At 49.8% G+C, this 27,868-nt stretch overlaps 1 protein-coding gene across 2 annotated transcripts in view; it reads right to left on the bottom strand.

The window, feature by feature from the left end:
* Positions 1 to 25,409, bottom strand: part of PLD1 (phospholipase D1) — a 35,177-nt gene extending 9,768 nt beyond the window's left edge. Inside the window, exons 1-16 of one of the 2 annotated variants that reach the window (XM_065748465.1) lie at positions 25,357 to 25,409; positions 17,337 to 17,522; positions 17,126 to 17,253; positions 16,779 to 16,924; positions 16,482 to 16,590; positions 15,486 to 15,551; positions 11,507 to 11,565; positions 10,754 to 10,846; positions 8,586 to 8,738; positions 8,171 to 8,320; positions 7,583 to 7,666; positions 6,137 to 6,218; positions 4,461 to 4,571; positions 3,221 to 3,427; positions 2,538 to 2,754; positions 216 to 344 (exon numbers count right to left, since the gene is read on the bottom strand). In XM_065748465.1, the coding sequence (XP_065604537.1) occupies positions 216 to 344; positions 2,538 to 2,754; positions 3,221 to 3,427; positions 4,461 to 4,571; positions 6,137 to 6,218; positions 7,583 to 7,666; positions 8,171 to 8,320; positions 8,586 to 8,738; positions 10,754 to 10,846; positions 11,507 to 11,565; positions 15,486 to 15,551; positions 16,482 to 16,590; positions 16,779 to 16,924; positions 17,126 to 17,253; positions 17,337 to 17,490 (1,888 nt within the window). In that variant the 5' untranslated portion in view covers positions 17,491 to 17,522; positions 25,357 to 25,409. Of the gene's footprint in view, positions 1 to 215; positions 345 to 2,537; positions 2,755 to 3,220; positions 3,428 to 4,460; positions 4,572 to 6,136; positions 6,219 to 7,582; positions 7,667 to 8,170; positions 8,321 to 8,585; positions 8,739 to 10,753; positions 10,847 to 11,506; positions 11,566 to 15,485; positions 15,552 to 16,481; positions 16,591 to 16,778; positions 16,925 to 17,125; positions 17,254 to 17,336; positions 17,523 to 17,724; positions 18,369 to 25,356 lie in introns of those variants that run through there. The other variant, XM_065748464.1, reaches the window with a different exon arrangement.
* Between the last annotated feature and the right edge of the window lie 2,459 nt (positions 25,410 to 27,868).

The following is a 27,868-nucleotide window of genomic DNA, read 5'->3' as shown; positions in this document are numbered from 1 at the left end:
GAAGGCAATCGGGGAAAATTGCAGCATCCCCATCCTCACACTAAGCCTTCTGTGACACAGCACCAAGGGCGATGCAGGCTGGCTGCCCCCACAGTCCAAGTCCACGGACCATGACAGGAGAGCTGGGCCAAGTCTTTTCAGAGGGCATTTTGCTGCTCCTTCCTAACGGCCAAACAAAAGCAGTTTCACAGCTTCCAGCAAGCAAAGGCACTTACCAGCAAAAGGTTTGTCAAGCTGAACCCAGTCTTTAAAGACAAAGTTGCAATAGTCTTTCCCATGCCAGAACCTGGTCTCCCCAAGCAGCTCACCCACACCAGTCTTCAAGCTGCGGATGGATCCTTTATCTGTCACAGGCAAAGAAAATACATGGTCCAAAGTCAGCACTGCCCATTGCATGGTGTTGGTGAGAGGCTCACTGCCATGCAGCAGCGTTGGTGGGACTTGCCAGTCTTGCTCAGATGAAGCTGTTTTCTCCCTAATCTTTCTGTTAGCGTTCCTTCTCCCCTATCTAAATGTTATACAGTTAGGACAGGTTTCATGTATACCTTAGTTTGTTATGGAAATAAAATCCTGAATTCTTGCTTACACTGGACTAAAATATAATGTTACCCTGTGGGAGCCCTCGGACTTCAGTGGCTATGTGTACAAGAATATCAATTATATCATCCACATAATGTGTTTTACAGTACCATCTCCAACTTCTATGCTAGATGGGTTATGATTTTGACTCTACAGCACTGTGTATCTTCAGTAATATAAACTAGTATTCATTAACTAAAATGAAATATTTGAAAGGTTATGTTTCCACTTTAAATATTGAGGTTTGCTTTACTTGTTGTTTGTTTTTGTTCTGTTTTTCAAATAACACTGTCATCTTTTGATACAGTTTTACACACTGAGTGAATGGATCCAGAATTTCAAATTGACAGTGACTTAAAATGATCTACAATGCCATAGGAGAGGAATATTTGCCTCCTGCCTAACAGAATCTCCTTTCTAGCCCACATGTTGAAAGCCGGTGAACTTTCCCCTCCTCCTAAGAAGAGGAGCAATGCTGGCCTATACCACAACAGACATTTAACTAGCATTGCCTCCTGACCCTGAGAGCAACCTTCATCTGATCTATCAACCACTGTGAAGATCACACAGTAAGATGTCAAAAGCACAGTTCTCCTTCTCCAACCACATCACCACAAAAGCCTCTTAGCAGAAAAACCTTTCAATAGTCAACAACACAACTGGTTCCTGTTGTGTTTTCCAGGGGGAAGGGATGGGACACACTGACAGGTCAAAATGCACATCTTGTCCTGAGGTTGGATGACTGCACCCTGACTCGCAAATGAGTGTGGGGCGACCACAGTGAAGACTCCCTGTGAAGCAAACTCATCTGAACCTTGTTACATGCCACTACTTTGTAATAAATATTTCCTAATGATCACTTAAATGCATCAGAGGAAGACATTTAGAGGAAGATGTTGAAGAACTGCTCCTCACTCGGTACCAAAACTCAGCATCATCCAGATGAGATGGATGACCCAGCCCCTTCAACAGCTCTTTTTGACATCAGTCAGAGATGAGAACAGCTCAGTGCTCCCAACTCCTTTTGGATTCACTGTGGAGGTGACAGAACATTCTCAGATAGGGCTTTAAACTCTTGATTAAATTTGGTTGACTCCTACAGGGGTTACAGAGACCTGCAGAAAGTCAAGATGCTCTATTTATGACAAAAATGCCTGTCTACTGCTGCACTGCTCCCTGCTCCAGTCTGCTGACACCTTACGTGACAGGAGCTCAAATGAAACATCAGTCTGCTGAGACTACAAGTGACAGTATGTAAAGCATCGAATTCCAGACCCAGCTGGCTTTAAACTGAACAGACTGTGATGACTTTGCTGCCTCTAAGCACCCTGAGCTGAATGAGACCAGCCCAGCTACGCTCCAGCCAGGGGAAGGAGAAAACTGCTGGGAGGAAGAACTTCATGCCAGACTTCATCACACTGACCCATGTAACTTCAGCTTGGAAGTCACACTTGCTAAGAGGGGAAATAAATGCTGCATTCAAATATCCAGCTGTCAAACAGCCTCTCTAGCAAGCAGGAATAGATCCATTTAAGTGAACTGGTTTGTACCTGGGTAACACAGGCTTGCGAGAGGGGATGGTCATATTCAGAAATCAGTTCACCTGTTGTAACAAATACGAGTTGAAAAACAGAAGACTCAGCTCTCCCATGCAGGAATGAAAGTTTTCCCACATGACAGGCATTAGGCACCACATACCCTGCACCACGTCATCTGGCAATGGCTAATTAACTAAATGCAAATCTACTTACAGCTGCTCTCATGTACTTCGCACTAACACAGATTTATATATTGCCTAAACATAATTATTCTGATAGTTATGGAATTAATCAACTCTTCTTTACAAAGAGCACATTACCCCAGAAATTATGTGAAGCTGCACACACACCCACCACCCACCTCCACACAGGCTTTATATATTTCGTTAGGGTATAGCTGGGATGAAGCACATCACTTACTTGATTCACTGTCTATGCTGCTGACACTGTCAGCATGGTGCATGCCGTGTCTATGGAGATGCTTGTAAATAGTGAACCTTGAAAACTTCCTGGATTTTCCTATCCCTTTCATTTTTGATATGTCTGGGACATCATCGGCATTCTTCTGGAACAAATGGCTTTCTGGGGACGAAGCTTGAGACTGAAGGGCAATGTGTTCAGATGACTCTGCTGCAGACTGGAAAGACACAGGACATGGCTGCTGGTGATGAGCACACTCTTTAATTACAGGAAAACCCATTAACGATAGCTAGTAGCGTGTTCTTCAACCAGTTACCCATCAATTTATTCTGGATTACTATTCCCCATGTAATTCTCACACACTGATAGCTCTAAAATCAATGTAAAGATATATCTGGTTGCATGCTGACCCAGGATAGCAGAGAAACTCAGCTAACATATGCTCAGGGCCCGAGCATCCTGAAGTTCAAAGTGCTCTCCAAATGCCTTCTGTACATTTGTAGCCCTAAAGAGTCATTTAATTCTCAGATCCTTCTTCCTATTACTATTCACAGTTGGACTTCACGATAACAGTGGTCTTCTCCAGCCTTAATGATTCTATACATCCTCCTCTGGCCTTCTAAACTTGGCCCTGTGCTGTCAAGTGGACTCAGCTTGTTCACCCCTACATGGAGCCCACGTACCGCCAGGTTGGCCGATGACACTGACTTGATGGCCCCCATTCGCTTCACGCTGCCCACGTCGGTCAGGCGATGCTCATCATCATCCCACCTGCCGTATGCCAAGTCAATGCCACCCACAAAGGCCACCGACTGGTCCACAATGACGAGCTTCTCGTGGTGGGCCCACAGGTACACAGAGGAGGACACGTGGTCGGGGTGTCTCATCACCTGAGGACAGAACCCCATGCAGAGCTGTGATTACTGCAAGGGACTTGCTGCTGTTGGGACAGGCCATGTTTCAACAGCATAGCTGCATGCCTACAAGGATCTAAAGAACCTGATCTAAAAGAAAACAACATATTGGTGATCTGACTCACTTCTTCAGTTGTTGTCACTACATGAGAGAAATGGGAAGTTGTTTTGTTGGCTTTTTTAAAATCATCAAGTTGTCTGACATTTGTTTATGACATTCACTTGACATTTGTTTATGACAAAGTCACTTCTCTATCTAAGCATAACATACACAGTTTTATCTTTAATGTCAGAGGAGAACTGTAAGGCTGACTTCCTGTGGCTTCACCTGCAGAGCCTGTAGGCAGACAGTGCCTACCTCCCAGTGACACCAGCCCTTCTCTCTGTGAAGGCGGTGGAGAATGAATGCTTCATTACTATGGCTGATGGAGTGATCATAAATCTATCATTTTAATAACTTGTTCATCACAAATTAAAACAGAAATTTCTCTAATTTCAAGGTACTGAGTCTTGCCTCAGCTACTGGTTCCCAATCCATGATCCATTTTCTGCTCCGTGGCAGAGCAGCAGCATAACAGCACATATCAGCGCAATGATGTTCATTTATGACAGCAATATAAACATCCAGTGTTGACTCTCATCATCAATGTATGAACAGAAACGCTGATGAGACAACATTCTCAAACTGTAATTTTCCATTTGATGTAACCCCATTAACTTGTCACCTGAAATAAGTTCTTCATGAATTAGATGAATAGCTGCTTTGACAATTCTAAACTAAGTTATTTTATATTCAGTTATAACCTAAAGAAATGAAGTTGCCACGCTCAAAAGTGGAAACCAATGTACAGGTATGTCTTCACATACTATGTCCACTGTAACAGTGAGAACCACTGCTCTCCCATTTCACGCCCAAAAACACAGAGGGTCAAAACCAGCAAAACATACAAAACCAGCAAACCAACCATACAAAAAGTATGTCCTTCGCATGACTGCCTGACACAATCACCTTGATGTTCGGATGGAGACGCATGAGTGTCCTCTTGCTATATTCACTGTTGATCCCCAAGGCCAGCTCCACCTCTTTGTACAGCATTACAAAAATTCGCACACCTTGTTGCTGTCAGAAACGGAAAGAAACACACATATTTCAGTGGACACCTCCCTGAGCTTTGCCTACAGTCAGCAGCACGTGTAGAACAGTATCAGTATGTTCATACAGATATCTCTCCCAAAGAAGATGCATCACAGTGAACATCAGAGTGAACACCAGCAAACTGCTTCTGCTGGTGGAGCTAGACAAGCTCTCGTAATACAATGAGCACAACCCAAAGGATGGCACTTTTGGTGGCTATAATGATATCTGCATGATGGTTTCTAAGGACACAGCTATATTAAGCACAGGCAAAATTCCCAAGTACTTCCCAAACTTTGCTGGATGGCAGTATCACAGTGGAACAACATCACCTGCCATCCATCTGCACAGCCTCACATCTTGCATTGGAGTTTGACAGCTTAAACTAAGCATCTAACCTTTCCAAGGCCTGTTAAGTTTCTGTTTCCACAATGCTGCTACTGAGAGCAGACTTAGGAAGTCTCCAAATCACAGATGATGTTTTGCTCTCCAAGGGAGAACGGCAGATGTATCCCAGCCAGTGTTACCCCCAGCCGGACCCCAGCTGCCAAAGCCAAGGAATGCCTCAAGCGAGGGCAGGTAAGTATTTCCAGGAGCTGACCTTGAAAATCTCCTCACTTTTACAAGGTATTTATAGCCAGAGGAAAATCCATGCTGTCATGGCAAACAAAGCCAAATTCTCCCAGCAAGCATGCCCTGTGGCCACGTTCCATTTGCCAAAAGGATACGTCAACTTCTAAATCAACCAAAGTCGGGCACAAAACTCTCACAGTCCTAGGGACGTGGGGTGGCTGAGGGCTGTGGAGATGAGTGGGTTGGGAGTGGAAGAAATCAAAGCATATCTGAGTACATCCACCTGGATTCCTGCCCTTTTACACAGTGATGCTCAGGACTTCCCTGGCTGTGCCTCCTGTCCTGACTCACTGCTTACATGGGGCAAAGTGCCAGCTCCAGCAGAGCCATTGCCACGGGTATCGTGGGCAAGGGGAACGCAGCCTGTGCTCACACAACCCTCACTGATCCTTTTTTCTGCCAATATCTCACAGCCAATATCTGCACAAAGAAAGGAGCATGAGCACACAGAGTATCACACAGCAGTCCTCAGAGGGAGTGCCAGGACAGGCTCAGGTCAGCAGCAGGTCTCAGCTGCTCCACCAGGAAGAACAGGAGAGACAAACGCAGAAGGAAAAAAGAAAGCCATACCAAGAACTCCAGCTTATAGAACCACTTGCTTACTGTACACAAGCATTTATTAGCTTGAATAACAAGTCAATGCAAACAGGAGTGTCTGAGTCACATCTATCACCTCCTCCTTCAGAAGCTCAACACCACAGCCCAGCTCTAGGGAACAGGATGCCATTGGTGTTGGCACACTTTCTCCACTCATCCTGAGCCACACATTATGCTGAAGCCCGTTCCCAATATCGCTTCTCTGCAGCAACGCACCAAGGCCGTTGTGGCCAACAATCTCCACATGGGAAGGGCCAAGGTGGGCACAGCATGACCCAGCAGATTGCTGAGCAGAGCAGCAGAAGCCAGAGCTCACTTACAGCTTTCCGTTTGAGAATGCAGTCCAGTCGCCAGCGATTCCCTTCAACAACAGGCCGCTTCATGAAGATTTCTGGGCTCAGCCTAAGGAAATACAGGAGTGGAAACACAGTGTGCGTGGCCTGCAAACAGAGCATTGGTCTACATGATCAGCTTGGTGAGCAAAGAAATTTTGTGCAAGTGGCTGCAAAGGCTCATGCCCCATTGGGATGCGTTCTCCAATGTCATGCTCTTTGTTTTGTGTTTTTCTTTTTTAGTAATGGAGAACCACAGAGGAGAGGGGACATGTCCAGCACATTCACCTCAGCGTTCAGAACCCCAGGAGACCAAACTTGACAGCGATGGCTAAATGGGGAAACTTACACTCTGAAAATCCCAAGGGAGGATTGAAAGAAGTGCGAGGATATAAAAAAAAAAAAGTGCAATTTCAGTAATCCCAAAGCTTGGGCAGCCTGAATAGCACAGATTTGGGCTGAATTTTCCTTCCTGCCTTAAGACAAAGCAAGACGAGATTGCAATGTGACATTTTAGTGACTCATAGCTCAAAGGGTCACAAGGAAGTGTTAAGCATTCATATCTAAATCCTGTAAAGTGAGGCAACAGAACGTCAGTCCTTTCCTTTTGTACAGGACAGAGGAACTTGTGCTTGACTAAAGCATTTTGCTACATCCTAAAACCATGCTTCCGACTACAGATTTTTTATCTTAAACTCCAGTTTCACAGTTACACAGCACGTTAATAATTGTCTGTTGCTGAATAAAATGTTGAGAGACAAAGAGTCTGAAACACAATAGTCTTGCACTGCTACCTGGCACTGCATATGGAGCAACAAGGTTTGCCCGTGACCATGTCCAGAAGCAGGCTTGCCTTTATCAATGCCTATCTTATATTTAGTTTTCTCATACTAAGTGCCACCTCAGAATTAAACCCTCCACTTCTTACTGGGAGTCAGTAAGTAGGAAGAGGTTCCTTCTACAGATGGTGAAGCGCACAACATCAGAGATGTCTGAGCAGTGGCTCAGGTGCCTGCCCCACTGCCTCTTCCCAAGCTCCCGTGCAGGAGGACATGGGAAGAGCACAGCTCTAATCTGCAGATTCTGAGTGTCCACATTCCCTTACACCCCACAGAACACTCCCGTCCCTTGGCTGCACAGCACTTTGTGCTCCCAACGAAGCGACTCAAGCACTTGCAATTCAGGTGGTGCCTTCATGCAGTTTCAGGCCTTTCCTTGGAAGGAGACAACTGAGCAGTTGATTTCAATCATGTGCTTTTGCTGCCAACCCTCATGAAAAGGCCTTTGAGTCCAACACAACGATGTTTGGGTGTGCTGCCAAACCATCTGGCGGCACGGCGAGCTGCCATACTGTACAGCCACTGAACACTGTGGCATTGTCAGGAATGCCCCAAGGGTGACAGCTGGTCAAAGCCCAAGTATGCAAGTACAAACCACCAATCTGTGATGAAAATTTCTTCTTTAGCAGCTTCCATGGCATTCGCAACGTCTTCAAAGTACCACTTAGCGTTTACATACCTGCAAACCCAAACAAAGTACGTAGATTTATTTTTCCTCCCCTTTAATCAAACAAGAAGTTCAGAGCTGAAGACCAACAGGTTCTGTGCTAATGCTATCTATGTTCTCTTCTCAAATCAAGCAAAAACCCAATTTCAAGAATTAGAACAGCACGCAGTAGGAATTTCATGCTGCTATTAACAGCTTAACGAAACAGCATAACAAGAGATTATTCAGTGCCACTCGGTACTTCTGCCAACCACACACCATATTCTCAGGCTTTACTTGACGTGCGAGCTGTTCTGGCTCTCAGGAAAGGATGGTGTAGTGTGTTAGCTTGGGTTTATGAAAACCATTTGAGCAGCAGTAGCTGTGAGACAGACCTGATGGATGGAAGCAGAGGAGCACAGGAAAGACAGGCTGCAGCACTGCTGCTCTAGGAGGACACAGCCATAGAAAGGAGTTCTCATTAGCACCTGCACTACCACAGGTTTACACCTAGAGCCCTCATCTCCCCCAGCTCACCACTTGGCCAGCGTGTTCTCCTGCACGGCCGCGTACGACCCAAAGCGGTGCTCAGTGAGGAAGTCCTTGCCGTGCTTCCGAATGAACTCGTCTATTCCCTGCCTCCACCACTGGGCGTGCCTGTAGCTGGTGCACTTCAATATCAGTGACCTGTAAGAGAAATGTAAGAGAAAACCGAATCTCGTTGGGTTGCTTCTCCCCATGTGCACAGTGCTGGATGCACCTCTGTCGGTCATGTTTTATTTATGCTAAAAGAAAGGAGAAGCAAGAGACTTCGCTTTGTTGTTTTGTTTGCAAAGGAGTATATCACCATTGCTCTGACAATAATAATAAAAAAAAAAAGAGATGCCACTGACTCCTTACAAATAAGGAAAGCAAAGAAAAAAAAGCATCTAGCTAAGCCCGGATTTCTTACCTAGAGAGATTGTCTATCTGCAAGCCGTACTTTGTTTCTGTTTCTTTCTGGCCTATCTTGATGCTGAATTCCTTATCCACCAGCAGGACGAAGGAAATGGCCCCTGAGTCTGGCTTCATGTAGAGCAGGAAGGAGTCCTTCACCACCAGCCACCTGTGGGGCACAGGAGCTTGGCATCACATCCCTCAAACACTACCAGAAAATCCCAGGAACACAAGAAGGTTTTCCAAACAAGTGTGCATCACTCACCAGGGGAAGGAAAGCATTTAATCAAAAGTAGTCATTAGTGGAGCAGAAAAGCTCAAGCGCTCATTTTATGAACTTAGCTCATATGTCTGAATCCAATAAAAGACTTCCAGAGCAACTTGCATGCTACTTTTCATAGAGGTTTTTGGAAAGGCAGCATCTCACTTAACAAAACAAATGAGACACACATCCCAGCCAGGTGAAGAGAGGATTCCTTTCACCCCAAATCTCCACTCAGGCTGTATGCCCCACCTACAGGCAATACTGGAACTGCCTGACATCTCCAGTATGAATTACCAGAGAACCATTAAGGCTGGAAAACACCTCTAAGATCCCAAAGACCAAACCCTACCCATCCCACCATGCCCACATCCCTCAGTACCACATCCCCACAGCTCTGGAACACCTCCAGGAACAGTGCCCACACCTCTCCCTGGGCAGCTGTGCCTATGCCTCACCTTGCTTATGAAGCTAGCATCACTTTTGCTCCTATCAGAATGTATGAACAAGGCATTTTGGACAGCTTTCATCGCCAAGCAACAGGCACTCTGCTAGAAACACGTGTTGAAAGATGACCTGCAGGTCTTACATAAATACCACAGCCTGAAGGCAACTCTGGGAAAAATATGTTTTTGCTGTGAATGGCATTTCTAATTTTTCTCCCCGTGCCGCGTAGCTGAGGTAACCAACCCCCTCTGTCCCACACAGGTCTCCATCACAAGACCTCCGCCTAATGCTCATGCACATGCAGGAACACACACAGCAACAGAATGCACCACAAAAACACGAGAGTTCTGCTACCCCTACTAACAGTCCCAGCTCCCCAGCTACTTCCAAATGCCATTATTTTCCTTTCCCTTCAGGGCCCCAAGATGTCTGAGCATCACCCTTCATTTGGTGCCAAAATACCCTCCCTTCATTTCCCCACAGGCCCCAAATCCCACTGCCAAGCATCCCTGCTGGCTACAGTTCCCAGTATTAGCACTTCTGATTTCCTCAGACAGCTCTCCATGCCTGAGGACCTATGCAGCTTCACAGTTTCACTCTGCCATCCTCCTCCACATCCCTTTCCATAGCCCATGGCCATAACATACCCAACCTATATAAAAGGGGAAATGAATTTGGGATATGGAAAATCCAACACCTGCTGTAAAGCAGATTATGACCCAAAGAGACAAAAGAGAAAGATTTAGCAAGAGAGAGGGACAAGGATGTGCAGTGCAGGCTGGTGACAAAACACTTGCAAAGCTGTAAGCAATGGGCACAGCTAGATTTTACAGTGCTTCCAGTATGTTTTGAAAAGTGGTTGCAAAGCTGAGTCTTGGAGCCTGCTGCAATCCCAGCATTTAAAGGGGAAAAAAACAGCCAAAACTACCCTTGCGTGCTACTGTGAGAAGACAGGCAGTGTGCCCTGTAATTTATTTCTCCTCTATTTCAGTACTTTCCTCTTTTTATCCAACAGGATCTAGAGGAAGTATTTGAGAATGCATTCTCTAATTGAGAAATATGTGGAATTATTTGCAGAACCCAGGCATAAGCCTAAGTTCTTCCTACAATCATTTGTAGGATCCTCCCTGGCAGTATTACTGCACCTAACAAATTGACCTGGAGGTCATCTCCTTGTGAAATCGCTATGGATAACTCCTGTAAAACTGTTTGAAGTGATACTGGAAAGACTACAAAGGAATAAAACCTCTTCTTCACAACAGCATAGCAACTTTCAAGATACAATCATAGAGTGGCGTGGGTTGGAAGGGATCTCAAAGACCACCTAACTCTCAGCCCCCCATCGCAGGCAGGGTTGCCAACTGCCACATCAGGCAGTAGATCAGGCTGCCCAGGGCCCCATGGGGAAACCTGCAGGCACGGGAAGCAGCAAAGCACAGGAGAGGAGCTTGCAGCTCCACCTCAGCCCACAGTACCTCTTGGACCAGCGGTAGCACATCCTGCCCTGGCCACAGCAGTTCAGGCCAGGTATGCGGTGGCCCCCGGAGCGCTTCATCACCAGCCCTTCCCTGCAAGGACACAAACGTGGTCAGGACAGGTGACAGGGCTCACCCTGGGTGCCCACTATGCCCCTTCAGAGCCCACCCAAGGGATGGCTCCTGGCATCTCCAGCCAGGGCCAAGCAGCCCTGCAGCACCACCCCAAAGGTCAGAAGAAGGGCAAAAACAGCTCCTCAAAAGAAGCAATGCATATATAAGAAATAAAGGGCCCCATTTCATACAATCACGATCATTCAGGTTGGAATAGATGTCTAAGACCACCAAGCCCAAGCTCAACCCATCCCCCCTCATGTCCCCCACTGCCCACATCCCTCAGTGCCACATCTCCACGGCTCTGGAACACCTCCAGGGATGGTCCCTGCACCACTTCCCTGTGTGTTTCACAGCACAGGCACACAAACACAGGCAGACAGGTTGTGGGGAAGGGAGGAGAGCAACCCCACGACCCAGCTGGTGAGCTGCAGCCCACGTCTTGCAAGGCAGCCCACACTGAGGCTATTTCCCAAAGTGGTACACTTCTGTCTGAACACTGATGCATTTTTATATCCATATGGTAAAACATTCCCCAGTCAGAAGTGAGGGAGGAAAACAATGAGTGCAAACACTACAAAGCCATGTTCTTGGTGAACCGTAGCTTATAAAAAAAAAAAAACACAGCTCACAACTCACATGCCCTTTGGTCCCAGGTCGTGGATGAACGACAGCTGACTGACTCCAATGAACTCCATCTGGGGAAAGACACAAAACAGTTTTGCTTTACCCTGTCACCAAGAGAGAACCTCCAGGGGAGCCTGAGCAGAATTCACCACCATAACTTCAGCATCCTCAGGAAGATCACAGAAAAAACAGCAGAAATTGCCTCCCAGTCCCCTGTCCCACCGCAGCACACCATTTTGGAGTTCATCTGAAGGAAGGTGTGGTGGAGCAGGAGGAGAGTGAAACAGAGTATTATGGAACAGTGTTCAATGTGCTCTCAAGCTCAGCTGATCTGTACGGACCAGGATGAGCCCCAGGTCCCTCCACCAGGTGCATCAGCAAACCTCAGGTTGGAGTCACCTGCCTCCACCCAGCTCCTCCTGCAGGGAGAACGCTGAACGCATTCAGCAGAGGAATGCAAAGATAAGCAAAGCTGGTGAGAAAGCACAGCATGACTACATTCAACTCTAAAAATAGGACACCCTGCGATTTGGAGAGGGCTGGCTTTTCTTGGCAGAGCGGGACGTCCCTGGCTGTCTGCTGGCCCCAGCCCTGCAGCAGACAAATGTCTCTGGGCACCTCAAGCTTACTGATATCCTAACACCCATGGCGGCCCTCCAAGGCCCCTCTGCCACAGGCAAACCCATCTCAGGGCCTTTGTTTGCAAAAGCTGATTCCGCAGAGGAATTATATGGGTGGAACCACAAGCTTTGCAGGGTTTGTAACAAAGAATATCAGCAAACCTGGGACAGAAGCCTGTTCTGCTGTCACGGTGGGACAGGCTCAGGCCCCATCCCCACCATAGCCAGCACTGCCCCGGATAGCAGCAGGAGCACAGAACATCCTTCTTTCCCACTGCTGTTCCCTCTGGGACCTTCCCAAACTGCTCACCCTATCTGTAAGGTCAGGAGAAAGACAAAGGATCTGTTGTTCTCCCAGTAGCCCAACGACATGAAGCAACCTCCATTCAGCAGGACCAAATTTATGCCCTCATTCTTTGCTGATTTCAGCCTGTTTCAGACAGGGACCAGGACAAATTATTTCATGGTTTTACTGCCCATCTTGATACCAGTATTCTCACTGGGAAATTAGCTCTGGGAAAGCACTGGTTGTGACCTGTGAATGTTTCCATCCATTCCTGCAGTGGCATTCAAAACAAGACAAGGAGAGTGTGAAAGCCCAGGGTATGCCATAGGCTCTTACAGGACAATTTCAGGGAGAACAATTTCAGGCTGGCTCCTTGCCTCAAAACTAATTTCCACTTCTTCAGAAAGTGGCTGGCATTCCCACCAGACAGATCAGAAAACCGGCCACCTCCCTTACATTATTCACACTGAAAACAATGCTGCACGTAAGTGTCAAAACCCATTGAAAACGTTGGCTGTGAGCCGAGAAATAAAGACCCCTGAAGGAGGAAAACAAAAGCCAGTAGGAGAAACTCATAGAACCAGAGGTCTTCTCCAACCATACTAAGACTACCAATCCCAACCCCAGCCCATTCCCCCATGCCAACTGCCCACGTCCCTCAGTGCCACATCTCCAGGGCTCCAGAACACCTCCAAGTGACTCTGCCACTCCCTGTGCAGCTGTGCCAGTGCTCCACTGCTATTTTGGAGAAGGAATGTTTCCTGATATCCAACCTGGACCTCCTCTGGCACAGCCTCAGGCCACTCTCTCTCATCCTATCGACATTCCTTGCTCTTCACCCATGCAGTTAGATGTGCTTCAACACAGAGCAACAAGCAAGACCAGAGCTCGGTTTGCAAACTAATCTGCAGCAGAGTATTTCAAGTATGAGATCGGGGCCGAGAGAATTCAGATTCAATGACATCGTTGCAGCGATACAAATAATAAAAACAAAAACCCAGACACAAGCGATCAGCTGCCAAAAGATGAGCAGTGCAAGGTGGGGAACACAAGGCACACAAGCCGTGGTCACAGCCACCCCGGCCATGGAGAGGGTGTCTGATTTATTTAAGGCAAACTTTCTATAGCATCTGCATTTCAGAAAGAGTTCAGCAGCTCCGCACTGCTTTTTCATTTCGCTGCTTGTTTTTAATTCAGTGGGTCAAAGAAGCAGCATAAACAGTTAATTAGCAGCTGTGACTAGCAATAAAATGAGACCATGGCACCGTTCAGATTTAAATTGTTCAGCAGCAACACGCCAGCTATTTCTTACACATAAAATTGGCTTATGCTAAGCCTAAATTAAAAAAAAACTAAACACAAAAAAAAACCTAAAAACCATTACATGTGCTGAAGTCCAATAACCAAAAAAACTGAAGGATCACGTGGCACCAGTTCAACCAAAGCTATTTCTGCTTTAGCATCTTCCATAGAATCACAGAATCAGAGGTTGGAAAAGGCCTCTAAGATCATCTAGTCCAACTCTCAGCTATTCCAGTTGACACAAAAAATGATGCAAAAGCCCAATTAATATATTTTTTTTATACTGAATGCAACCAAGCCCACAGGTCCTGTTTCCCAAATCTACTTGGGCTATCTTTCCCTGGTTTCCAGTTCCCAGAAATAGGTGTGGACAGCTAACACGTTTGGATTCCCATAAGTCTTTAAGCACTTTGACTCAGAAGAACTACAAAAAGCTATTGGGAAGGGCTGTTAGATATGAAATTCAAAAAATTCACAATTCACAGAGCCAAAAGGGGGAAAAGGAAAGAAAAGGGGATAATAAATGGGTCTGATTTTCAGTCCACTGGGGACTTTGTTTCTGCATAACAACAACCACCCAACATGCAGCCAGAAAACTCCCAGGGCATGGCATAAACTTCAGGACACAGCAGAAGTGAGAATTAACCAAACTGCACAAATGAGAAGGTTCAGTAGGAGAAGCAAGAGCTGCACATCATGCTGGGCACAGCTTGCCTTTGCCACTCCACTTTATCAAGAATTTAGAATTACAGAAACCTGTGGTGAGATGGGAGAAATTGCAGAGCCAAAGTGTGCTCTGAGCGGCAAACAGGGGCAGCATACTCCAGACTCTGGGCAGAGACTTCTTGACCACAGAGAGCAAAGTGCTCATTTTGTTCTAAGGAGGACAAGCTCAGCTCCAAGGAAAATGCCAGAAACCTTCAATTTAGCATCGAGACAGAGAATGGTGGGGTTTGTTTTGTTTTCTTTTGTTTAAAGGAAACATTCTGCTCCCTGTGCTTTTTCCTGGCACAGGACCACTGCCCCTTAGTAGCAAAGTGAATGTTTCACTGCAGCCAAATCCAGCACGAGCCAACAACAACCCCACAGTTTCTGTGTGCAGTGACATCTGCCTCCAGGGACAGAGGGGCATTCTGCACAGGAGGGGACAGCTCGCAGCTGCCCAGTCAAGGACCACCCGCTCCTCACCCTGGTCACATCACCCACAGCTTTACAGTAGCAGAAATCCTGCAAAGTATTCCAAAACGCAATGCCTAATCTGACACGAGGGATAAATACTGTAGAATAACTCTTCCCCCGCTCTGCATATGCTGCTGATCAAAATTGCCAAGTTAGCCCAACATCGCCTTGAGAATGAAAGATGACTGTTTTCCATGTGCAGATTGTGACTGCTCTGCTGCCTGTCCCCAAAAGAACCCTCACTAAGCCCTGGCCCCACTCCTTGCTCTGGTAGCAAACAGCTTCCCGAGGCCACTGCAAAGCTAGAAGCTTACCAACAGCTTACAGAGCAGCATTTCTCCCCAGCTAGCAAAAAGAAATAGAGAACAAGTTGCTTCGGAGACCCTGAGGTGAGGCTGTTTCTGTCTTGTTACAATAGTGACCTCCGGCAGTCAGCCACATGCTCTTTCCCTCCGGTTTTCATCATATCCCATCCACACCACAGTGATCAGTGAAGCCCAAATCCTTGCCAAATGGCCATCAAGAGGTATTCTTTCAAGAGGTTCAACACATGAAAAGAAAGAGGATGTCCTGTTGCCATTGAAGGGCACTCATTTCTACTCACCGTGCCATGGTAGTTCCTGTACATGGGCATTTTTAGGATCTTTGTCAGGTAGTCTTCCAGCTGCTTCTACAATTCAAACATTGAAACTTCAGAAAGGACACAGGAATTTTCATTAAAAAAACCAAAACAATAAGAAATCCAACGGTCTGGTATCGGGAAGCAATCAGGAAATCAGACACTCTTCAGCTTGGACAGATAAGTGTATGCTTTGTTATGTGTTTTCTGGGGATTTGAGCTCAGTGGCACAAGGGCTTGACTGCAGGAAGGTTCCTGCACACTGCACCTCCCCCCCAGCTGATCTGTTGCTTGGCACTGCAACTTCAGAGGTCATTTTTCCTGCCTGAGCACAAGTTTCAGAGAGTTCTAAACACAAACCAGCCCACGGTGCTTCTGGCCCATACACATCAGTTTCACAGGAAAACTCAGCCCCGACTACAACCAAGAGCACCTTGGCAAGCTGGGTGCAGGTTATCAGCACAGTGATGGGATGTGGCCCCTCAGGTGTTGGTGGCCCAGGAGGGAGCAGCCAGCAGGAGGGGGAGCAATCGGTGCTGGGGGAAGGAAGACATCTTTCCAGGCTTGCTTATGCGAACAGCAAAGCCGCAGCAAAGAGGTAGGAAGACACCCACCTGCTTCATGGAGGGGCCCATCTGTTCACATCTGATGAAGTTACAGAGAACACGTGTGCCTTGGCTAAAATTACCCACTTCAGCGTCAAGAGCCTGACTGCAATCTCCTCTTTCAGATGGGGACAGACTGAAATCACTTGAATTTTGATGGCTGCGGGGCTGCCTCCATCGTGCAACCCGACCCTGCGAGCTGCCCCTTCTATCTATAAACTGCAGCAGGTGGGCGCAGAGGGACCATCACCCTGAGCATCATGGGCTACCTCAAACACAAGGAGCCTCTGCCCTTTCGAACCCAGAGAGCAGCATCATCCTCTCTGCACAGAGGAGGACTCGGCACACCTGCCCCTGGAGCACCCCCAGCACTCACCCTGCGGCTGGAGAAGTGTTCCTCCCGCACTGTGCTCTCAGCAGTGTGAGGAAGGCTGGGCATCTGCCGTGGCTCTCCCCTCTTGATGGATTGTCTTCTCACCGTGTGGCTGCAAGGAAACACAAAGCCCAGCGTTGAGCCTAGGTGCATCCATCACACCTTGATGTGTAACCACCCTCCTCACACGAGGATTTTGCTTTTCCCAGAGAAACTCCCCAAACCCAATCCATCCCCAAAAAGAGATGGGCGGGCAAAAAAAGGTACTTGAGATTTGTTTGGGAAGCCAGCTGCACGCACCTCCTGGTGGGGATGGGGATGCGCACGAAGGCTTTGTAGCGCACCAGCTCCCGGTGGAACTCCTGGAAGTGCTTGAACTTCCTCTTCACCTGCCATGTGAACTCCCCGTGGGTCAGCTCGATGGTGTACACGTTGAGGCTTGGGACCTGTGCAGGAGGACAACACAAGTCAGCCCTCCCGCAGCCGCTCCAAGAGCCCCCCTTGTGTTCTAAGGAGCATTACGACTCACAATTTTACATTAGGTTTTAAAGCAGATGGGAAACCTTCCCTCCTGAGCCCACCCACAACCAGCACTTTAATAATGCTGTACAGAAACAGAGTGGCATTCCTGGAAGGTGGGTTCTGACCTTCTTGGTGGAAGTGAAACGCTCCACCTCCAGCACACGCACACGCACGGGACATCCCATCAGATAGGTCTGCGTGCCCGGCTCCTTGAATCCACGAGTGTGATAGATGGCAGAGAAGGGGATGCACACTGCAAGGACCACACCTCCGGTTAGCACACCTCTGGTGGACAGACCACAGCACCGTGGAGACACAGGGCCACTGACAACTCACCTGCACCTTTGGGATCATTCAGCACCTCCGAGTCGACCTCCTCCCCATCAACATGCAGCTCACGGGTGTCCAGGCTCTCGATGATGTTGGTCATGTCTGCAGCGATCCTCTTCAGTGCTGAAGCAGCTGCATGGCCCTCGTGCTTCAGGGACATCTCAGAGCAGTGCACGTCAGAGCCACGAGGGGCTGGGGAGGAAGGAGCAGGGCTGTCACTGCCACCTCCAACACCTTGATATGGGATGATGTTTGTCCCAGTCACCCCATCACTGCCACCTCCAATACCTCAACACAGCACCGAGTTCATCCCAGCTGATCCCACCATTGCAACTTGCGACGCCTCAACACAAGATTCAGACATCGTTTATCCCCATGCACCTTACATGCTCACCCCTGGCATCCCAAAAGTTCTCCTTGGCCTTTGCTCTGCTGAGCAATAAACGCAGACAGGACAGCATGGCAGCACTTGACAGAAAATGGTGCATTTCTGCTCCTGGAGGGTCTTACATTGTGTGAAAGAAGGTTCTTTTTAAAACAACACTTCCGATGTTAAGCTCTGCATAGAACACTGCAGTTGTTCTCAAGTGTGCTCCACAGAACGAGCTGGGTACGCCATAATTAGAAAATAATTTAACATTTTAACAGTGCTTAGCTGCCTTTGAGAGAACACTCCTTTGATTTCTCTTGGAGCAAGTACATAATTTTATTATTATAGAAGGCCAACACCTCACAAGGCCCAAAATCACCACAACAAAAAACACCCATCTAACTTAAAACAGGAAAACCTGGATTGCCCCCCCAGCATACGAGGTCCCACACTGGTTGTAGGAGCAGACACAGCACCAGCTCACTGCAGGGGTCACTCAAGAGGCCTTCCTGAATAACACAAACCCATCCACGGACCAATTCTGCCCACGGGCTCAGCCATGGATGAGGTGTTCTTGCTTCACAGAAACCTAAAGCATATTCCCAAAGAAGAGGATGGTGCAAAGACCAACTCAAGCACTCCGCAGGAGCCATGCCATGATTTACCCTGGCAGGTTAACCTGAACACCACATGGCTGGTGCAGGAGGAAGCCCGTGCAGGTGGGAGTGCATAGGGCTGGGCATGCATCTTCCCCTCCCTGCAGTGCCAGGTACAGCTGTGCTCCTCACATCAGTTGACCCAGGTGGTTAATGGATAAACAATTAACCAGAGTGCTGATGCCTATTTGCTGAAGACCACGTTATGGCTGCATAACTTAAGGATTTATTTCTTTATTATTAAGTTTGTTTGGTTTTTTGTTTTTTGGTTTTTTTTTTTAAGCTAAGGCCATTCCCACAGCTGGCACAGACAAACTCTGGGATAGAGCAGAGTCCAGACACGGTTGGACCTGAGTCAGCCCCAGCAGCAAGACACTGCCCTAGAGATTAGAGACAGATTATGGGCTTGAGAGGAGAAATGAGCCTTGCTACAGCCCAGCCAAAGCCCCAGGAGCACAAGCAGCAGCTGAGCTATTGGAAAGCACCGAGTGCCCAACTGAGGCTTGGTGCAGCTCTGCAATCTGCTCCATCAGGCTGCGCTCAGCCCTGCATGCGGGCACCTTGTGCAGGCTCAGGGGTGAGATGAGCAATGTGCCTGAGTTAATGTGCAACTGGCTGGGTACAAGGTTTGCTGGGAACGCATCCCCAGCAACAGCAGAGCAGGAGGGCTGCAGCACGGGGCAAAGGATGGGCAACAAAACCTACTGTTATTGCCAGCTTTATAGGCTGCAATAATACGAAGGATCCAGTGGTAGCACAAATCACAGAAGGGTGGGGAACAGGATGAAATTAATTAGACATGAAGTCAGCCCAGGTTTGTGCTCTTGCAGCCATCGTGGTAGAACTGCAACGAGCTCAGATGCTGACAAGCATCACACAGAAAAAGAAAACTGGGACAGCCCCTATTTGGGAAGGAGAAAGCACTTCAGGCATTTCCTGCTGAAACTCTATCAACTCCTATCCCAGTGGTGAGGAATACTAACCCCAGAATGCTGCCCTGACCTCAGTTCTCATGACATTCCCCCTGTGCACAGCAACCCTGTGGCAGGGCCACGCATGATGGCCTCTGTCCCACAGCCCACTCTGCCCCTGCACACCTCCCTGAGCACAGCATGGCTTGGGCTGGGGCAGGGCAGGAAAGCGGGGACAGAAAATGCAGGCACTGAGAGCCCAGGCTGCATGACAAAGAAATCCTACACGAGGCCCCCAGCAGCTGCTGGCCCTGTCTAGAGATGAAAGGCTCTCCATGTAAATATTGCCCAATTTCTCCTATTTTAAACTTAAATGTACCTTCGGAGCACACCTCCATGGAGGAATGCCCTCAGCTCACAGGAGCTCCCTGCATGTCAGCAGCACTGGGTCCACCCCCAGCACAGAGTGGTGCTGCCATCCCAATTCTCTAGCAGGTGCTAGAGCACCAGGTGCTTCGTGCTCCAAAAACCACATCCCCAGATGGACCAAAACAGGCACATGCTTGTTTCATTTGCCTGCATGCCCTCTCACATCACCGAACAAGAAATAAGGCATGGCTGCCACCCTGGACAGATAAACTGGAGCTGGAGAAGGACTGAAGCACAAATTCAAGTCAACAGCAAACAGCATAATCAGGCACAGTCCCAATCGACACCACTTATCTTTGGCCCAGCCCCAAGAAAAGCAAAATATTTCAAAACACAGTTTCCAAAACAATTATTCTCTGACAGCGAAGCTCCTTACATTTATCAGCAGTGCCTCTAAAAGCAGGAGCTAATTGGCACTTCTCTCTCTAATGACTGCAGCACAGCCTCCTGCCTCTGTGCTATTGATCTCTGCAGCCCTTCTCCTCGAGGACTGCTGCCAAGCCAGGAGCATGCCACAGGGATGCTCAGTGCTGGGAACCCCAGCAGCAGGGAATGTGAGTTACCATCAGCAACACGGATCTGCTCAGCACTCTGTCCTACCACTGGGAGCCTGGCCTTTGCCAAGGACTCCTATTTGCTTCTCTAAGCAGTGACATAAAGGGAAAATATCACCGTGATGCTCGCAGGGGAGCATCACTGCTGAGCTCATGCTGATGCACGTGGCCTGGGCCAGCCCTGAGCTGCAGCAGTTTCCCAACCCCTGGGATGCTCTCAGTGTTGGGGCCGCATTTCAGCCCTGCTCAGCCTTTGCTGGCAATGACAGGAATGCATGCTCAGTGCCCCACCTCGGGCAGCACCACCTCCACCAGGAAGCTGACTATTAGGTGCTCATCAGTGACTAGCCCTGGCTGTCACCTGGTTGTTGGCCCACGGTTGGGGTTCCTGAGGCAGGGATGAAAGGTACAGCACTTGGGAGCATTGGCAGACACACAGCTCTTGGCACAGGGTGTAGAAATCCTACATCTGGAGAGCTTGCCAGGGAGACAGCACAACACAAAGTGACAATGAGCAGAGGTGACTGGGACCGCTGTATCGGGACAGTGTGCATTTCTGCACCCTTATATATAGCCAAACGCGTCATACAAACGCAGGACATATTTCCACTATCTAAACGTATACATCCCATACATCTCTTGAGGCTATTCTGGCTTTGTCAGACCGTGGGGAATTCGGGGGGCCCCATCTGCATGAGGGTTTGGGTCCCAGCTGAGGAATGCAAACACTCTGAGCTGCATGTAACAGACACCCAGAGCCAGGCACAGCACAGGCAGCTGCTCTGGGCTCAGTGCAATGGCATTTCTGTGCCTGATGCCATTGATGTGCAGCTGAACACAAGGGGATGGATCTCCAATAGTTCTGCTCACTGTCAGGTTCCCAGGGCTCTTCTTTGCTCATGTTGCTGTTGGAAATCATGCACAACAAGGTGCTTTGTTGGACCATTGCCTGCAGGGAACTGTGCAGCAGGACAGCTCAGTTCTGATGCTGGGAGCAGTCAGCAGTGCTCACTCAAGCTTTTGGGTCAGCAACCGAGGAACTAAGCTCAGAAAGAGACAAACTCAGCAGAAAACTGCCACGTACAAAGAAGGAACTTGCAGGAAGGGAATAACAGAAAGCCTTCTCTTATGTTTCTTGCTTAAGTACAATCAAACACCCGTAAATTTATGCAACGCAGCTTGTTTACACACAGCGACAATGCTGAGGGCTTCCTTAGAACAAAACAGATGCCTCCGATTTCATTTTCTCCCTTCTCTCTCTCCATTGCAATGGTGCAGGCACTGGGAGATGATGTTGAGACTCAGTGGAGCTTGTTCCTTCTCCCCTGCCCCACCCCCATCACACGGGATGCCTGCAGATCCCCATCACCTTAAGGCCCTTCCTAGAGGCCATCAAAGTCCCAAGGTTACAATCTGTGAGCTCAGTACAAGAACCTGCCCACCACCAGCCCCAGGTTAACCATATTCTTACCCCTATTTTCCTTCTCAGCCTCCCAGAGCAGTGACACTCTCCAAGATGTTTCTGCAGACAGTTATACTCTGCACATTAACAAAAAAACAAAACAAGTCTGCTTGGCAGGGGAAAATGCACCCTGCCAGGGCTCAGACAGCACTCCTATCGCTGTCTCTTTCTGCCAGAGAGCAAAATGGCTCATTTGCCACAATTGCTGCCAAAATGCCGTGGGATCGGGTCACACCACAGACACTGGAAGGCACAGTGACTCACAGCCACTCCGTGCTGCTAAGGCTTGGCTTGCAGCTGGGTGGGACCACTGCAAAAAATATCAGTTTGCTAGGAACTTCTGTCATGGAAAAACACACTTCAGAGCATCTCATTGGGACTACAGGAATAGACATTTAGAAAAAGCAGAACAGGAGACAAAAATATTTCCTTCTGAAAGTCCACACTGAGCACTACCAGCTCGCCGAGTCGCTCCCATGATAGAGACCTAGTCACACCTGTATGCTTCACAAAGAGCAGCCAACCACATTGTGTAACAGCATCTCATTCAAACAGAAAGAGACCATGCACAGCCAACACTCACAACAGAGGCTGTGCTGGGGCAGAAAAAGTGAGATAAGCATTTCCAGTTTAAAAAGCTGAGCCTTTCTGGGAGACGTGTCGGTGAAATAGCTCTGTGCCACATCCCTCCTGGTGTCCGTGACCCGCGTGCCTCAAGGCACAGGGAGCACAGAAAAGCAAGTTCCTGCACAACGAGATAAGCAGAGGCAACAACTGAATGTGAATCATCCACTTGCACGGACTTGGACAGAGCACGTCATGGTGCTCATCTGTGGGATATTGTCTGCCTCATAGTGCTCACTGTGTCGCCGTGCTGGAGTGACTCGTCCCCATTGGGTCATGGCTGCAAGCTGTGCACTTTCTCTTCTGCTAAATGCCTGCCCCAGCACTGCATTGCCTCCTTACTGCACACATTCTTCCTACACAGCCAGCTCCTTTGGGCTGCGGACCATTTCTTCTGCTAGCTACACCTCCTCTGTCAAAAAGAAGGGATGGAGGAGGACAAGACACTTCTCACACAAAGAAAACAAATGCAAACTGGCTGCCTTGCTGTCACAGGGGAAGCATTGTTCCATTTGGTGGGCTCAGTATGATTAGCACCATGTTCCCAGAGCACAGAGGGAGAGTTCTAAGGCTGCAAAAACACAATCAGTTGGGGACAAGTGTGCTGTGAATGCCACATATGCCCAATGCAGCCCTGTGCAGCCGCAGGGCGCTCAACAGGGAGATGCCACCACATCCACGGGGCTGCAATCAGCAATATCCCCATCGAGTCCCACTCTTCAACACATTTTCAGGCACGTGAGCCTGATAACCACCTCAAGATCACAGGATCATTAACGCTGGAAAAGACCTCTAAGATCCCCAAGCCCAATCCTGAGCCATTCCCCCATGTCCACTGCCCACATCCCTCAATGCCACACCTCCACAGCTCTGGAAGACCTCCAGGGATGGTGACTCCACCGCTTCCTCGGGCATAGCCATTTTATCTTGGCATTACAAACCTGCACTTTGAGTCCTCTCGCTGTGGGTGCATCAGGTACCAGCCTCACCTATAAATCCACGAGTCTGCCTCCTTCTTGCTCCAACAGGCACAAGAGCCAGGGAAGGGACACGTGCCTGCTACCCCCAGACACCAGCAGCCTCCCACTGCTCTGGGCTCTCTGTGCCGTGTGGGTGGAAGAGCAGCACGGTGCTTCTTTGAGAGAGAAACACTGGGAACAGAGCTTTCTTCCTCCCCCCAACTCTTTTTACCCCCATTCCCTCTGCTCTCCAGGCTGTCTGACCAATCACCTGTTAAAATAATCACATACAGGCATGTATGGGAGCACCTGAACACAATCTGAAACAACAAACCCCACCAGCCTTTTTGGTGAAAAGAGGGGCAGGCAGGATTTGGGGAAGCCCCAGGAGCACAGGCCACCTTACACGCAATAGAAAGGAAGGCACGAGGCTGTGGTCTGCGCCCAGTGCTCCTGCCATCAAGCACTCCATCAAACTGACACCCACAAAACTCAAACCAGGGGCTCGAGCAAGGGTTTCCCTTTGCTGTGCTTGATGGCAGAGTCACAGAGGACAAACCCAGAAGCTTGTAGGAACCTCCACGACTGATACCTGCTTTATGATGCTACTCTCCTACAACGGTTTGATCCCTAATCAAACCGTGGCCGTGCCAGCAGTGAGCACATTCTCCTGATTCTTCCTTCCCTGAAGATTTGCTAACTTGCTTCAAGCCCACTTCCAGGGAGGGGATATATGTACCAAGCCAAGTTCAGCTTGTAACTAAGCAAGGCACCGATGTGCTTCCTCTGAGCAGGAAGACGTTTCCCGAATCACACTGGAGAGCAGCCCTGCTGTAAAACACGGGATCCTTCCCCTGCTGCAGCCACACCTGCGGTCTAAAGAGCACTTCACCAATTACTGGGGATCACAATGTCAAGCTGACACAAGCCCTTACAATTGCTATTAAAAAAAGCAGTGCAACTTTCTCGTTGAGGCATGTGATTTCAGGATGCTTCGTGAAAGAGCGAAGTCACCAGCTCACCAGCGAGATCTCTGGCCTCCTGCTTACATTTTCTTCCTATCTTTCTAATTCTAACTGTACACTGAGATGTTATGTATCCAGACAAAACTAAGCACGCAGACAGGTGTTCAAGCAAGAAACTTAAGCAGAAAAAAGCTAAACCTTGACAGAAAGACCACCTGCAGCACAGAAGGTCGGGTAAGGGCTTGGGTTCCCAAGCTCTAGGCCGGGGCTGAGGCAGCCACGAGCATCCTGAGTGCTGGGGCCGAGGTGCTGTCCCCGGACACCTGCGAGCCTTCAGCATGAGCTCATGCTACCAGGTGCCAGGGACGCATTTTTGAGCAATTAAAGACACTTAAAACAGCGCTCCTACTCTCTGAGCGGCAAAGGGAAGCAGCCAGGAAACATAAAGCCGTACCAAAGCAGTGCTCGTCGCAGCGCTGCGGACCCATCCCCTTTACTCGTGTTCTTCCAAGGAACGCCACCTTAACACGGCTGCAGCAGCCGGCGGGGGTAGGACCATAGGGAAACGCTGCCTCCCCAAAACACCCACCCAGCACTTGAGGCACCGCGTGCGCTCACCTCGAGGCAGGACGCGGGCACTCCTGGGGTAACCAACCGCCCAGGGCAGCTCCCAAGCGCTCGGGGCTCCGGCCCTCCAGCAGCAGCCTCTCAAAGCGAGGAAGCATCTCGCCAAATAAAGACAAAGCGCAAGCGGCGGAGAAGGCTCCCGGAGTGCCGAGCGGAGCCGTCGCGGGGAAGCCGTCGGCTCTCGGCCCTCGGGCGGAGCGGGGCAGCGCAAGGGGTGCGGGGAACCGTCGGACCCCGCCCGGCGCGGAGCTACGGAGCGTGCGGGAGAAGCGGGGCATCCCGGGCACGCACCGCGGGGCGGACGGCACCTCCCAGGAGCGAAGTTTGCTCCCAGCACGGAGCGGGGAGAGCTCGCAAACAAACGCCCCGAGAGCAACCCTCAGCCCTTCCCCTCCCTCCCACCGCAGGAAAGGAATGGAAAGGCAAAGCGAGGCAGGGCAAGGCGAGCCGCCCGCCGCTCCGCGCTCACCTCCTGCCCCCGGGGCAGCGGCCGCTCCATGGCACCGTGAGACTCAGTCCGTCCCGTCCCGTAGCGGCGGGGCCAGGCCACACCTCTCCCCGCTGCACCCCAAATCCGGCCCCAACCCCGAGCCGGCCGCTCCCAGCCTATGAACGGGGCGGGCTGCGGGAAACCCCACCCCGAGAGCAGCGGGCGTGGGACAGCGCAGGAAGGGAAGGAGGGGCGGGGGGAGGAGGTGGCGGTTCATCGCAACCGTGGTCGGGGGAAATAGAATAACCGAGGAACGATCGTTTGGCAGCGGGGAGAAAGTTTGCTTTTGGAAAGCACAGATGTGCCGCACGCTGGGGTTGCACCGAGCGCAGCTCCGCCGTGAGGATGCTCCTTCCCCTCCTGGGCACCCTCGGTTGCTGCAGAAGCCGGCTGCACGTGCCTCTGGCTCGGGGTGCAAACGAGAAACCAGAGCAAATTAACAATGAATTAAATACGCGGGCAGTGGTGTTTTTAGCGTGAGACAGCTAGATAATTATGGTCACATACTGTCTGTATCTGAGCAGCACGCCCGTACCTCCTTTCAAAGTGCTTTTGAGTAGGCAAAGCAGTGTATTTTTGGGAAAGAAACAGAATTATTTGACCGCATAGACAGGCACTGAACTGAGGAGAAGCAAAGCCCTCCACACGCTGGGCAGCTCTGGCAGTGGTGCTGTGGTTCTGGGACAGTGCCCAAACCTCTCTGCAGTGCCACCACTGCAGCCACAATCGTGGTGGCTTGTCCCAGGGAATTCAGTGTTCCCACTTCAGTCCCTATGCTGGGGTTTCAGTATGGATGTTATATGATGTTTTTCCTCCTTAAAGGACTTACTTCATTTTTCAAACAGCCCCATGTCAGCTCAGCCTGGTCACACTGGGTTTCCCCTGTCTTGGCTCACTGAGAACAGCATGGGTTTACACTTACAATTGGATTGACCAATCTGAGCTTGGTTCCCAGCAGCATTTCAACGCGGCTTCTGTCAGTGCTGAGCTCCAACACTGCTCTGCTGAGCATCATGGGGTACTGTGAGTGCAGGTGGTATCAGGCAAGGGAAGAGCACAAGCCTCAGGGGAGCACTGAAGACGAGCAGGGGGAACTCTGAAGCAAAGAACTGGGGAAATGGAAATGATGGAAAGTCACCCTGTGGTAGTCACATCCCCATTTTAAAGCACAAGCAAAGCCTGGACATGCTACCCCACACTGCTCATGGCAACATATGGGGTGGAAAGTGTCAGAGGACCGGCAGGGGAGCACCCCTCAGGGCATTGCCTGCAGGGGATGCCCCATCTCTGCTGCCTGCTAACCCCACAGCTGCCTGGACCATGCCTGCTCCCACCCCTGGCTGCAGAGAGGGGGCATCTCCAGCCCAGGGGACAGCTCACACTGTGCCCACATCTGGCTAGCTGAGTTCTGGGAGATTTTAATGAATTCATGAACAGCAGCTCGGTTAATGCATGTATAGGTTAGGCTTATTTTGGCCCAAACAAGCAATCCTCTTGATGAGCACTAGGGCACCTACGTACTGTACTTCCCCCATTCCCATCACCTTCCCTGGCCCAGAGGCAATCCACAAAGCAGATGAGTGGCACATGCCTTGCAAAATACCTCGAGCTCTGAAGAAACCCGGTGCTGCTGGGTGACCCAGGGCAGGCAGGGCTGGGGGTTCCTTTGTTCTCTGCTCCCACCAACTTTCAGCCTCCAGAGCTGCCTGTGCAGCTCTCTGAGGATGTTTCCCACTGCTGCAGGGATGCCATGCATGCTTATTGATAGAGAGCACAGTGTCACAAGGGGAGACATGCCACTGGGCTCTGCAGGGTGGGAATGTTAGGGACAATGTCAGGATTATTTTACACAAAGCCCCATGCCCCGGCATCACCCATGGACACTGCAGTGGCCAAGCATGGGAGAGGGGAGGAGCACAGGACGGCAGTGCTCCCAAGCATGCCAAGTGCTGCTCTCAGGGAGGAAGAAAGCAGCACGCAGCAGGAGAAAGCTGCCATGGGCTCTGCAGGCCTCACAGACAGCATGCTTGCAGAGGGGACAGCAGCCTCCTCCGTGCTGCTCCCCTCCTCCCCCATCTTCCCAGGGAAGCGTCTGCCACCCACCCAGGAGGAAGAGGAGGGGAGGAAGTTGGGCACTGCTCCCGTGCCACACTGCCTCCTGGGAGCTGTAGTCACGTCTTCTTGGCCGAGTCCTGCCCTGTGGCACTCCCCACAGCCCCACAGCTCCCACAGCCCCATCCTGGGCAGGGACAGCAGACCCTTGGGGTTGGGTTGCTGTGAGATGGCCCCGCAGCCGCTCAGGAGCTGAGCACGATTGTGCTTGGCCAGAATATTTCAGTTTGCTTTCACACCTTCCCCTTCTCGCAGAATTCCCATGGAAACAAAAACAAAGCTCTTGCTGTTTGGGTATTTTTTTTTTTTTTTCCTCTCCAGGAAGAAAAGTGAATGAAAAGGGAAAGAACTCATCAACTTGCTCTGGGGCCGTGCAGGG

The sequence above is a fragment of the Cyrtonyx montezumae genome, unplaced genomic scaffold, assembly GCF_038088225.1.
Source record: "Cyrtonyx montezumae isolate F1298 unplaced genomic scaffold, pur_monq_1.0 scaffold_5, whole genome shotgun sequence".
Lineage (NCBI taxonomy): Eukaryota > Metazoa > Chordata > Aves > Galliformes > Odontophoridae > Cyrtonyx > Cyrtonyx montezumae.
Note: the sequence above shows the minus strand (reverse complement) of the source record. Positions and strands in the feature narration are given on the sequence as shown.